This window comes from Monodelphis domestica, chromosome 2 (assembly GCF_027887165.1).
Source record: "Monodelphis domestica isolate mMonDom1 chromosome 2, mMonDom1.pri, whole genome shotgun sequence".
NCBI lineage: Eukaryota > Metazoa > Chordata > Mammalia > Didelphimorphia > Didelphidae > Monodelphis > Monodelphis domestica.
The window spans coordinates 438,701,031-438,715,486 of NC_077228.1; the positions used below are offsets into that span (position 1 = coordinate 438,701,031).

Here is a 14,456-nt window from a genome sequence, read left to right on the forward strand (position 1 = left end):
TGAGTTTTTGGTATGAAATTGGACTGTACTGGGTCTTTGGTTTCTTGGTAAAGTAGAACAATTAATGTAAATGTAAAATAGAACTGTTGATAAGAAATCTCTCCAAACTGAAATGTCTAAATGCATGTAATTTTAAGGATTTTTAATTACATGGCATATTTTCTTTTTATGATTTTAATTATTAAATTTTTAAGTGGATTTATGGGTAAAAAATATTCAGACATAGGCTAGATGTTATATGCCATTAAGATTACATATTTACATATTATGAGCCTAAAATAATATCCCAAGACCATTTTCTGAAGTTTTTTTTGTTTTATGTGTCTTTTAAATATTAATATCTACTCATTTTTATTTCATACTGCAGTTGTCATCATAGAATTATACTATGTTAAGACAAAGACTGAGAAATATGTGACAGAAAATGGAGACAAGTGAAACTTTTATTAAAGAAAAAAAAAAGCAGTGACTTGGCTTTGAAAAGGCCTGTCTCTATCAGGCAGTATAGAACCGCGATCAAGTAGGAAAAAAGGAAGCAGGCAGGCGCCTCATCTAATCTTTCTCCTGGGGGCCCAGGTGGACAAATTGGCAACCCTGTTCACAGCTTTTTTTTCCTCTCCCCTTTGTACCATAAGAACCGCTAATCGGATCCATGCTGCTGCAACTGTGGTTAGTTATTAACAGAATAAAAGCAGATTTCTTCAAAAGAACGGGTGGGGGAAACGACTATACAAAATTGCAAGGTTGTTAGAATCTTAAATGCACAGCAGTCGATTTTTTCCCCCTATTCTGAATTATACGATGAATACAAGTCTTTCATCTGTCACTGTACCCATTTCTTCACAAGGCAGCCAAATATTAAGCTTCTCAAACAAAAAAAAAATCTTTGAGCAGAAATATTGGGGAGAAGAAGAATGAGTAAGAGAGGAGAATAAATTAGGTTTTGTTTTAATTAATTCATCCTGGTGAAAGAAATATAAACTGCCTGATCTCTTCAGTTCCCACTACCTCTGTCTTTTACCTAAACTCAAAGGAAGGATTAGAAAAGATTTAACTGGTAGCCATTCATTGTTGTATATCTAGTCTCCTATATAATATATATATATATATATTATAATGTCATGTTTCTGGTTTTTCTTCCAATTGTCAGAATTCTGTAAACATCAACTTCCTAGCCAGGTGAATAAGAAGTATATTTCTCAGGGATCTCCTGACCTTTCATTCCTACCTCCCCAGCACCAACCAAAAAGAAAAGAAAATTTACTTTCATTAAAAATCCTAGTGTGATTTAAAAAGAAACAAAAACCTAATAATTCTTTTACAGTATTAATTTTAGCTTTCAGTTAGCCTTTAGAAAAAGTTAGGTATACCAACAGGTGATGTGGAGTTCTGAGATAGTATTATAAAGAATCAGATGCTGCTTAGGAATATAAATGATCGTGCAAAATGTCCCTTTTTGAGGATCTTAATTTTGACTTTGATTGAAAACTTTAATTTCTAAAGGGTAGGCTTTTTAACAGTTTTTAGGAAATTGGAGTTCTATTTTCAGTTCTCTAGTTTAACTTGTAGCAAACTTGTTTAGGTCTTTTAAATTCTGATGCCTCAGTTCATTAGTGGGGAAAATGGGTGGTGATCTTAATAGCAATAATAGGAATATTCACTAGCCAAACTATTGAATTCTTGATTTTTCTCTATGAAAAAGCAAATCATTATGTGTTTTAAATGTGGGGAAAGGAGACAAAGGAACAGTTCTCATTCCCATTAGTGAACTTATCTCCATTTGTTCTTTATCATCAATATTGATGTGTGAAGCATGCCTAGTACTATTCTAGTCCATATGAGTCTGTAGGGAAATTCTTGTGTGGGGCATATGCCAGTCGTCTTTATTTTTTTCTTGACAACTGAATGGTGTAGAGAGGATGGATTTCCAAGTCAAATAAAGGGAACTGTGCCACACTGGCTTTGCCCCCAAGAGACTGAGGATCTCTGAATTAATGATCAGATGAACATTAACCTTTGATCTGTCGTAGGAGGGAAAGAGAATGCCAGCCTCCAAACTTATGAAGTTTATGGAGGTTAGAGCAACACCAATTTTAATGCCATTTGCTAAATAGACTAATAAAACTCTTCTATGCTATAGTGTACTAATGGAGGCAGCCTGAAGACTTGCTTGTATTGACACTTTTTGTGGGTTCTCTCAAAGGTCTTTTCTGCAATTACCTTAGGATCAAGACTTTTAATAGGAAGAACCTTTGCCCTGCTCATCTTTATATCCTATGTAGAACCTTGCACATAGGTAATTGAATTGAATTGGCTTAAAGCTTGGATCCTTCTATGTCCTTCCCACAGCTTAGATGTTCTAAGATTGGAAACAAACCCAGTTTTCAGATTTTTATATTAGAATTAGAAGTATTATGGGAAACCTAAAGTTGCATATATATACCTCATCAAACTCGCCAATCCAGGTACCACCCAGGGACATCTGGACAGAAACCCTTGGGCTTTTGTTGAAGAAGGGAAGATTGGCAAGAATATTCTTTTCTCTGTCCTAGGTGCTGACAAGACTTATGCTAGGAAGAGAGTACAACTTTAACTAAATGAACGAGACTGAGTTTCTGACCTTGCTTGTTCAGTTGCAGCCAAAACTTGGTGTTCGGGATGTTAGTTGATCAAGGGGCCAACAGTATTTTTCTTCAGGATTTAAACATGGTTCCCCTTATCCTTAAGCTATAGTCTGATTTAATTAAATGGATCTGTCTTCCAGGCCTCAAAAGCGGCTGTCCTACTATGATTTAAATAAAATAAAATATGATAAATAAAGACAGTTCTTTTGTAAAGAGAGGCAAAAAAAGTATTGCTTTTGATGTCAAAGGTTTCTGTGTTTTATTCTTATGTGTATTTCTATTTTTTCAGTGATTTTTTTTTATTTCTTTGCAAATTCGGTAACTGTTGGAACTTTTCTTTACTAGCAGCATTACCTAGAATCATGAGACCAAGCTACACTGGTTATAGATGACTATAGCTTACTATTCTGATCATATTTCTCAGAGTAATCATTCAACAAGTATTAATTATCTACTGTGTTTTTATCCTTATACTTGAGATTGCTAGATGATAAAGGAAATAGAAAGGCACATATTTTCCTCATAAGGAAATCAAGATTCTAGTTGAATTTTAAAATAGTTTTGCCCATTGTTTTCTTTTTTACCTAAAAAACAAAACAAAACCTAAGTGCCTCACTTCCCCCATCTCTAAGTAACACAATACAGTATTTGTCTGATTGATTAGTTACTAGATGCTTTGGCAATTATAAATATTACAAAGTTAAATGATGATTAGACCAGAATATGTTCCCTCCCTGCCAGCTTTGCCCCCATTCTGTCATATTTTTAAAATCCCAATTCCATGCCCCTCATATGTTTACCTTGGCTCATTTCTTGAAAGCACTGCCTAAATTGGAAAATATGGACTTAAAACACCAACTTTTAACCTATAACACTGAGATTTTTAAATGAACAGAAAATTCTGAGTCATTTCAGAGGTCTTTCTGAATCTTCACTCTCATTGTCTTGAACAAAATGTTATGAACTGTAATATATTTTGAAAAGTCATTGGGACAAAAGTTCTCATGGCTAAAGTAGCCAGATTAATGAGGGACTTGGGGTGCTGACTTCATGCTTCAGTTTTAACTCATAGCATTGTTTTCAGTCTTGTACTTTACACCGATGCACTCACATCTCCACAGATGTAGGTGAGTAAAATGTGGGGCTCTCTTGCAAAGCTAGCTTTTAATTTTATAGCTCCATCATATAGGTGTGTTTTTGTTTGATTTTGTTTGTTTTTCTACTGTGCATATCAATATTCTCCCTTAGTGGAATCACCAAACTTTGTTTGAAAGATTTTACTTGGGACTAATAAGTATCATATTAAAACATTATTGGTTTTAGGTGTCCATTTCATTTAATGCCAAGAGGGCCCAAGTTCTGATTTATTTGGGCCATAGAAATAATTCATTATAATGTCATAATTCCATCCTTTACCCACAACATGCTTTTGAATTCATCTGCTAGGGCTGTGCCTGCACATCTGCTGGTGAGGATAAGGTTCTCACACAGCCAGAGACACTACTATGGGTGGGGAAGGGGGGGAAAGGGGGTTGCAAAGTATGGGTTAAAAACTGTGGGTTAATGCATGCATGTTTGCCATGAAAACGTCTCTTGTCTGCTTTTGAAGAGATCTCAAAGGAATTAACTGGTGTGTTAAAGCAAGACCTGTCTTGGAAGCTTTGCTGGAGAACCAGCAATGTCCCAGACTGTGGTAGTAATTTATGAATTCATAGATGGGTTTCCTAAAGCATTTTTTATTTTCATTTGAAATATTCTATCCAAGAGCACTGCCTCAGGCATACGCAGTGAAAGTAGTAGTGTCCTGTGTTAACATAGAATTACTGTTTGTTTACGGTCTTGAGTCACTGAATTCAGTCTGTCATACAGAAGTGTTCATTATAATGTAAGCACTTACTGTCTTGTTGCAGCTGATTCCCGAGTGACTTTAAAAAAGAGAGAGAAAGAAGGCAGTATTTGATGGTGGTATGCCTTAGAGTTTCTAAATAGACTATAGATCCCCATGGCCTAAGGATGTTCCATAATAGCAGCATACTGTCTCACTAGTTGACATATGGCAAGGTGAATAGACAAACCTGAGTCCAGTCTTTTTATTTCAAAGAAAAATCCATCATTTAAAATGAATTCTATTACTTGCTGTTTTTATCCAGAATGTAAGCACCTTTTATTTTCTATTTAACCAGTGTTGAGTTCAGATGTGCTTAAAAGAGGACTTCCATGGCTAAACATGTCTCGTGCTTTTTGCCCCACTGTTTCATCCATGTCAGTTTTGTTCTAATGCAAGAGCAACCCCTGTTGACTTCATCAAGCAACAGTTCTCAGGGGCTACTGATTCAACCGTTGAGTTTTCACCTCATCTGGGAGAAAGAGTGGCAGTTGAACCCCAGGAGCAATCAGAAACCTCTTTAGTCTATTTTGCATACTTATTTGAAAGTAAGAAGATGCCCCAGAAAACAATTTGAGAATGACATTAGTATAAAAATGTTTTTCACAACTCTTTATTTCCGTTCTACTTAAACTGAAAATGGTTTTAAAGCCACTGTGACTGTGACAGACTCCCTGTTGCTTCAGAATTAGCTATGAATGACAGTCCTGGGGGACATCTGGGATTTGTTCTCCTTCCTTCTCAGCACTCTGGCACATTGGTTGCATGGCATGACAGAGTTGCCACCTTGTAGAAATGTAGGAGAGTTCCTTTTTAACTGTAAAAGACCAAGCTCTATGTCAAGGTTTGGAACATGATCCTTTGCCCAGATGAATTGGTGATATTCCTCAGTACATTAACTTCTTTCTTTATTGAATTCTGATACTTTAAAATAATGTAGATCAGTAATGAAGTCTTGGCCCTCAGGTGGCCACTGGTGATGGGCATCAACTTGATCTCTCTCAATCACCTGCCAGTCAAACTGGAAGATAGAATTGAACTTTTTTTTTTCCTATTTCATTTTCTCTTGTTTTTAGTGAGTTGAGAATACAAGATGAGGTGATACTTTGTCTTTTTCTCACCAGTGCAGGAACCTAGATGCTTTTCTAATATCTGAGTTATTCTGAGTGTTCCATAATATTTGTTAGCATTCCAGTTAAGATATAGGCCACCTAAGCCAGAAATTGGGTTAGAGTTGACTTTAAAAACAACTCAGAAGATTCTTAAATTTCTAAATATAAGCCCCTGCCAGCTATTCACTCTACTTTCTCCAAGTACATTGCTGCATTTTTCTTTGAGTCATTTAAACATTTGGAATGGTTTGTTTTAATTCATATTCCCAAATCCAAGGGCTAACAAAATGTATATTAAGTAACTTTTATTCCCAAAGTATTTGTGGGATGCCACAAAATGACCAAGGTTTTTTGCTGGATGACAAGGAAAGATACAAAGAGTTGCACATGTAGTCCTTACTCTCGAGTAGCCTACAATGTAGCCAAAGAGACAAAATTAATGCATGTTAAACACTTAAAGAGCCATTGTGTTCCAAAATGTGTGGATGAAAATGTAGACACAAATCAAAGGGGAAAAATATTAAAATCCTCTCTCTTCTGTAATCATGAACTACCAGTGAAGCTTTTTACAGGTTTTCCCTGAAGGGTATGTTATGCCCATTGATTGAAGACTCCTTAAATCTGTTGATATTAATAATTTCTGTATTGACTGAATATTACCAATGAAAAATTGTTGGCAGCCATCCATGCCTGCCTGGTTGGAGGCCTGTTTAAAACTCAGCTAGATGGGTCCTATTGTTCAGCAGCCTTGGATTTCGTTAAACCCTCTTGCAGAAATGTGTGTCAGGAGATTCACAGCTATAAATTGGATCATGTCAGTGAGGTTGGGAATTCACTCAATAAGAAATTGAACATTTCAGCCTGCCTGTTGCTAAATAATGTTTATGCATGCTCCCTCTTCAATTTAAAAGGAAAAAAGAAAAATGCTGTAAGAGCTCACACCTGTTGAGCTGGGGTGGTGGGTAGGGACCTGTATATAACTATTAAGTCTTTATTTAAATCACCAAAGTTTTAAAAAATTGAGCTCTGTTGATTTTACACAATTACAACATTAATGCAGAGGGTTCCCCCCACCCCTACCCCACTTTCCTTCCTATGTTTTACAGGCAGTCAGATGCCACCTCAGCCTCCTGGTAGCCAATCTGAATCCAGTTCCCATCCAGCCTTGAGCCAGTCACCAATGCCACAGGAACGAGGTTGGTCTTCATTTGTACCATATGTACCTATTGTGTTTCATGTATTTAAGCCTTATCTGAATTTTCTTAACTACTTGACTCTGTTTTAAAAAGAACAATGGTAATCTCTTCTCTCCCCTGTTCTGAGTGGGCTATGTAATGGGAATGTTGAGTAATGTGGCTTTGATATGGGTACTAATGAAATAAAATGTTTGACATTATAGTTTGAAATTCTTGCCATGCCCTGTTCACACAGAATTCTAAACTAATTATTTTAGAAATTAGGAAGGAAATTATATGACATGTTCAAGATCAAAAAAGCTAATTAGTAATTAAGCTATGATTAACACCCACCTTTCCTGACCCCAGTTCCGATTTTTGGGACAGAATACCTTTCTTGAGAGCACTGACCTGCCAACATCTGGAAGGCTAGCTTCTTTTTCCTGCCCAGGTGCCATATTTATTTCTGCTTCGTTGCCTCATCTCTTTCCCTATTTCCTATTTCTTCCCCAAAATGCTGAAGCTGATACTATCATAAAGGATGAAGAGTTGATTTCAGTGCAAACCAAGGTTTACCAAAGAGGTCAGCATCACAGAAAATTTCTGTATAACTGTAGTTATTCCTCCCATACTTGCCTCCCTAACACTGATCACCTCCTACAACCACCCCGTGCAGTATCACCAAAAGCATAGAAATTGTCCATTTGGCATCCTGTTATGGAATATATATATTTAGGTTATAGATGATGAGTAAACATTACATTTTTTTAAAATAGCAAATTAAAATAGCTCATGGTTTAGAGAAAATAGGGTAGACATCTCATCTACATAATTTTTAAAATTAAGCCTAATATTTAATGGAGAATACAGGAGTCCTTTATTTTTCAATTAAAAGTAAAACTTTTAAAAATCAATCATTAATGCATTTTTCTAGTGTAAGGATACTATTAATGATTTCATTAACTGAGCCTGTTGTATTTCCATTCTTTTTTATGATCACTTTTGGGTGCAAATGTAATGTATTTGTCATCATTGAAAAATATATAAATTAATTGTTCTTGCATGTGGTTGTAGTCTCATGAAGATGGTGCAAATGGTAATGAAGAGAAAGCTAGAGTAAAAGCAAAAATATAGCCTTTGCCAGTTGCCATCTTTCTCTCCCTGTACAATTGAAGTAGCCCCCTATAGCAGGCTATAGGATATATATAGAGAGAGTGCCCTGATTGCTGTGATCTTCTTCCAGGATAAGAGAATCCCTTCTAAAATGTTTTACCTGAGGGCCTTCAACTTCTAACTCTACCTCTAATGGAAGGAAAGGGAGAGAAGAGGAGAGTGAAACATTACCAAAAATTCCACTTTAGTATAATAGTATTATAGCTCACAACTTAGATCAGACATTACTCATCAAGATTTTGTCACTATTTTCCTATTCGAGCCACAACCTCAGTTTCTTAATCCTTAAAAAATAAGATCCTTTACAATTCTAAATAATAATAATAATAATCAGATTTCCACAGTGCTTTAAGTGTTGGACAAAGTATTACCTATATTAAATTATTTGTTCCTTACTACAATGCTGGGAAGTCAAAGCTATTGTTTTCCCCATTTTATGGATGAAAAAACTAAAGTAAACAGGTTAAGTGTGACTTGACCAAGGTCACACAGTAAGTGTCAACGAAAATTAAAACTCGGTTCTTCTTAAATCAAAATGCCACATGTAAATGACTTTACTACTTAGTTGCTTGGGGATGATCTCATCCTTTTTAGCAACATGTCATTTTGTACAGGCTATGTACCACAGAGATTCAGATTTAGGCCTGTCTAAGTCATAATATCCCCTGATCTCCACATACCACATAGTATGTTTTGTTTTTTATGTGTTTGTTTTTGTAAATTGATAGTTGAAACATAATTTATTAACCATTGGTTATGTGGATAGCTAACAATTGTCATTCCATTTAGAAAGGAGTTCATATGTAGCCAGATATATACTATTAAATTTTGTGAACAAGTGTCCATTTTTGGTGTATCTTCTTTGGTGCCTAGTCATTGATCAAGCAATCCACAGTAATGGAAAGCTTTACATTATAGTAAAAACTTTTGTGTTCATTGATTATCAGTTTTCTCAAACTTGTATTTAACTAAATTTTGGAGAAGTATGTGGGTTAGAGAATGCTAAGGGGCCCTGTCCATATCACTTGCTGATTTAAAAACAAAACAAATAAGATAAATTAACCCAAACACAGTATTGTTACTATTGAAGACATCTGATCCTCCATCATCTCTTAGTCATTTAAAGGTTTAGATCAATGATAAAACTGATTTCCCATTTATTCATTCATGCATGTATGCTTTCTCTAAATGACAACTAGGTACCACTATAAGAAAACACATAAAAATGGAACTTTTTTTGTTGAAATATGACAACCCATTGTGCCTCTATAATGAACATTTCTCCCCATTGCTTGGAAAAGTAAATAAATCAGTGAACTTTTCCATATTTCTAAAAATTCATTGTCAAAAATCCTGCAACTTGATTGACACAGTAGAATCAGAGCCACTAAGATGCTGAATGTTAAAGTAAGCAGCCTGAAAAATCATGTTTACATACTGAAAATATTTTATTGTGTTTTATTCTTCATTCTTTGGCCATTGAGAACCCTGATAGGATTTCTCATGTTTGTCAGCCTAAGGCTATATACCCCCTGCTCAGGAATATTGTATTAAGAATTTTACAATATATGTCTCTATATATGAGCTTCTGGGTGAATCCACAGTTGGGTATATTCCCCTCTATGGAGGTGTGTGTGCTGGTGAACATTTATGCTGCAAGGGACAGAGAGAATAGCTTGGGAAATAACTTTTGTATTATGACCACTTTTCATTGGCTATATGTATTTGCATTTGCTTTTTATATAAAATTTAATCTTATTACTTTTTTAATATTGTACTCCATCTGCAACACCAGAAGTGGTGGTGGTTGGGGGTGATTCTATCTAAATTATTTGAGCCTTCAGTACTAATCCCAAGGATTCAAAGTTTGGGGAAGGGTCCCCACCTTTCATATGTCTTCAGTGTACCGATTGGTATTTTTTCCAAATATGGAAAACAATTCACATAAACTATAAATTGTATAAGTGGTTTTTGTATCATATACACTCCATTGCTATCAGAATAAAATTAGATAAGTTCAAGAGACACATCTTAACCAATTTACCATAATCTTTTGTTAAAAGGAGTAAGAAGATTCTCTCTTACAAAGGTAGGTAAGATGCCAAAATTCAGGGTTATTGATATTAAAATGTTTTGCTTTTAAGTCCTCTCAAGTGTTAGCTTAAATGAGAGCAATTAAGAATCTTACACTAGACCACTATTTAGGGAAAACACTTGAAGAAGGTTTATTTATTAGGGCAAATGTATAGGGGTCAGAATTAATTTTTTTGAAAAGCCACTAATTGTTTTCCCCTTTTAATTTTCACAGTGGTATGTAGTTAAATATTCATGTTAATGCTGATGGTATGCTAAAGGTCTAAAACAGATCGAGAGTCTCAAAATCAACACAGGTTATTTAACCCTTTTCATCTAATGTACCATCAGGGACTTGCTCAATGAATTCCCATAGTACTGGAATAATTAGAAGATAGTAATGAGGATTTAATTAGTCCTTGAGATATGCTGAAATAGGACCACTGAGAACTTTTCCGTTGGACATGAATTGCACACAGAATTGATGCCATTGCAATTCTATGATGTACTGCAAAATGTATTCTGTTGCTGGAGGCAGTATTGGGGCACCATTCGGTGCCTGTCAGATCTTCATGGAAAGAACCCAGGATAAGATCTTCCAAGACTCCTAAAAAGCAGCCAATCCATTCCTCCTTGCTACAACTGGCCCCCATCTCGCATCTGTTCTTCTATCCTCCATTTTTTAAAGGAAGTATAATTGTCACCATTTTAAACAGGAAAGATGAGGTTGAGAGGTTCCCCTATTTGATTAAGGGGAAATCCCATCTTATATAGAGCACTACATTTAGCAAATGAGGTGATATGTGTAAGAATAATATTATATGCTGAATATTTACAAGATAGAGTAGGTAATAAATGGTTGTAGGTTTATTTTTGCTGGGTTGGTTTTTTTTTTTGTAAAGCTAGTTTTTTTTTTATTCAGACAACTGTGCATCAACAGTATCACACAAATGTAACCCTTACATAGAAGTGAGTCTTCACAGAGTAGTAGTTTCCAGTGGCTGTATTGTAGTAAATATAAATGGCATTTTAGCAGTAGAAATGTTATCCACCAAAAGAATGTAACAGATGGGTTGTGATCAAGCATTTTAGATATTCCCTTTGTATGCCATTACAGGAAGAAGAGAAGAAAAAAAAAACAAACCTCAAAATAATTTGAATGCCTGTACCATAAAAGTCTGTGATTTCATTCTTATTTGCTTGCTTGCAATTTGCCATTATGGAATATTTAGTTTCCAAGTTTCTTTATGCCTCTGCAGTATTTAAACTCTGTACCAGCACTGTAATGACAACATTCTTTTTTAACTATTGATTAGGCAGTTCTTAGTGTGTTTCTTGAAATCTCAATGAGATTTCTTCACAAAATTTTTAATTGAATTCCACTTGTTAATAGCTCCCATCAACCTTAAATCTTTCTCTTTTCACTTAAGGAAGCAAAAAAAAAAGATATCCCATTTATTAAAAAGTAGAGGGGTATAGTAATGAGCACTGGCTTTAGTGTAAAATACTTGGATTTGAATTGTGAGTTAGACACTACGTTTCTGTGGTCAAAGCACTTACTCTCTCAACAGTTGTTTCCTCTTCTATAAAATGGAAATGATAATACCTATAGTACTTGTTTGTTTGAAGGTCATGTCAGATAATAGATATAAAGTACTTTTCAGTTGTTCAAACTATATAAATATCAGGTAATACTTAACAGAAATTACCATTTTTCCAAGATTAAAAAATGATTTCACTTTCTTTCATTCTTGGTGACTTGAATTTTATTCACAGCAGTCAAGTAAAAATTATTCATGTCATTCAAATTTTTCAACTTGCCCTATCAATTATACTCCTTAAGGTTGAGTCTATTTTGGTTTCCTTGGGGGCAATAGTAAATATTTTTCTCTCTTAAACACAATTGCTATGATCCTGAATTTGTGCCAGGTTCAAGCCACAAACCAGCTTCTGACTTCAGTTTTTCAAAATTACAGTTTTACAACTTTGTTATACATCTGATTAGTACAACTCAAGTGACGTATTGAAAATGGAGTTAGATTCATGACTTTGAGCAAGTTGTAAGGTGTTATGATTAATTTTAAATCAGCAATCTTATGAACCTAAGTAAGCAGAAGAGCAAATACATAAGACCTTGAGGAAAGAGAGGGCACTAACAAATAAGGGGATTAGGAAATGTTGTCCATACAATGTGGCACCTGAATTCAGTCTGAAGGAAGCAAGGATTTTAAAAAGTAGATGTGAGAAGGAAATTATTTCCAGGCATGGAACAGCCTGTGCAAAGGCAAGAACAGAGAGGATTGAATTTCATCTTTGAGACATGAGTTGGCCATTTAGCCTGGAATACAGAAAACACGAAGAGTTTTCAGTGAAAAATCTTGGAAAATAGGCCCATATCACATTGATGTAGAAATCTTTTTTTCCTTCTATTTTTAATGGAAAAATAAGAATTTGTATTCCTCTATAGGTAGTAGGGAACCACTACAGAATTTTAGCTGAAAAATAACATGGTAAGACTTATGCTTGAGGAAAAAATATTTTCATAATTTTGTGGAAACAAGATTTTAAAGGAGAAAAATAATTAGCAAAGATGCCAATATTAGCTTCATTATGAAGCTCTTTTTTAAAATGAACAATAAAAATATTTTTTCTAACCAATCACCTTTTGGCTTTGACATTATCTTGAACATCTTCTATTACCTTGATAAAGGCTCTCTCTGACCCTCAGTTCCCTTCATATGTAAAATAAGGACTGGGGTATACAATGTGCTTTTGCAAGCTGCAAAGCACTATTTAAATGTTAGTTATTGGCATTATTGCTATTAGCTATTATTATTGTAGTTGCTTTAATGAGAAAATTACTAAATTTTTTAAAGTTTCGTGTTGTGTGTGCAAATTATTATTTTGTCTTCACTAAGAATGTAATAAAATTCGTCATTTATCAAGAAAGATTGATTGGGAGTGTTGTTAAGGGGTGAAAACATCAGTTTCCCAAAGTGTACTGCCTGATTGTAACATATCCAGATGTTAAGATAATATTGATTGGCCACCATTCTGACTTAAGTTCTTGTTAAAACCATTTGCTATATGTCCTTGGAAAAAGCTCCAAAATCTTACCTTCAACTTGTTTATTAAATATAAGAAAATCTGAACAGTTTGGATTACAGCAGGAGTTGGTTCTTAACCAGAGGAAACTCAGGCTTTCCCCCCAAATCCCCAAGGGATCTGTTAACACATTTCAGGGGGGTTATGAACTTATTTTTAAAAAAAAAATTCTCTATCTTCACTAACATATAAATATTTTGCATTTCCTTCACTTATGTTTTTTAAAAACTTATTCTGAGGAGTTCATAGACTCTACTATACTGCTAAAAGGAAACTATGCCATACAAAAAAAAAAGGTTAAAAACTCCTAAATTGGAAGGAAATCCAAATATAAAAATTGTTTTGTTTAAAGACATTTTTTGCTATAAGGGCACTAGGTTACTCAGCAAATAGAGCACCAGGAGTGAAGCATGAAAGTCTTGGGTTTGAATTTGGCCTCTGGTTCTTCCTAACTATGTGATCCTGAGCAAGTCCCTTCACCCTTCTTGCCTAGCCCCCCCTACTGCTCTTCTGTCTTGGAACCCATACTTAGTATTGATTCTAAGATGGAAGGTAAGGGTTGCTTTTTTTTTTTAAGCATCTAGTGTCATTATTCTTTGTTCAGTACAATCATTTGAGCCAAGGATTAACAGAGTTGCTAACTAAAGATTGCTTTAATGAATGTCTTAGACCCATTTTTGTAATCAGCACTTTATTTGTATTATTGGAAATACTTCCATGGTGACTTTTTTTATAGTAGGTTATGAAATGTCCCCTATATTCTTGTTTATATATGTTTCACAAATACTTTCTTAATCAGCAGTACAAATGCTTACCTTTAGTCTAGCCTTATACAATTATCACATTTTCGCAATTAATTGTGTCCAAATTGATGGGATTTTATGGTATTTCAATCTGTATCAAATTTTTCTTTCTTAGAAATACTCCTTGATAAAGGAAAATCATTTGTATAACCCTCGATTTCCTTTCAAATTCAATTTCTAGGGAAGGCATCTGCCTTCTAAATATATGAAGGAAATTATTTTTTGCCTTATCCTCATTTATTATTTTTATTAGTTGACATTTTCTTGTTCTATAATGTCGTTTATGAAACTGAAATACTACTTAGCTAACTTTTCAAAATTCTATCAAAGCTCTCATTCAAGAAATAAAATACCTGATGAAAATATCATTATGCATTTTCATTTGCTTTATATAAAGTATACTCAACTTTTATTTGTGGGGAATAATAATAACCCCTAGGTACAGAGAGTTAGAGTTAGTTGTCCATCAGAATGTTTTGCTGCACCAGTTTGTTATCAAAATGATG

At 34.5% G+C, this 14,456-nt stretch overlaps 1 protein-coding gene across 12 annotated transcripts in view; it reads left to right on the forward strand.

Annotated features, from left to right (window-relative positions):
- Positions 1–14,456, forward strand: part of ARID1B (AT-rich interaction domain 1B) — a 557,650-nt gene that overhangs the window by 447,154 nt on the left and 96,040 nt on the right. For all 12 annotated transcript variants that reach the window (XM_056818981.1, XM_056818980.1, XM_056818986.1 and 9 more), the window contains one exon: positions 6,728–6,817. In XM_056818981.1, coding sequence (XP_056674959.1) covers positions 6,728–6,817 — 90 coding nt within the window. The remainder of the gene's footprint in view (positions 1–6,727; positions 6,818–14,456) is intronic.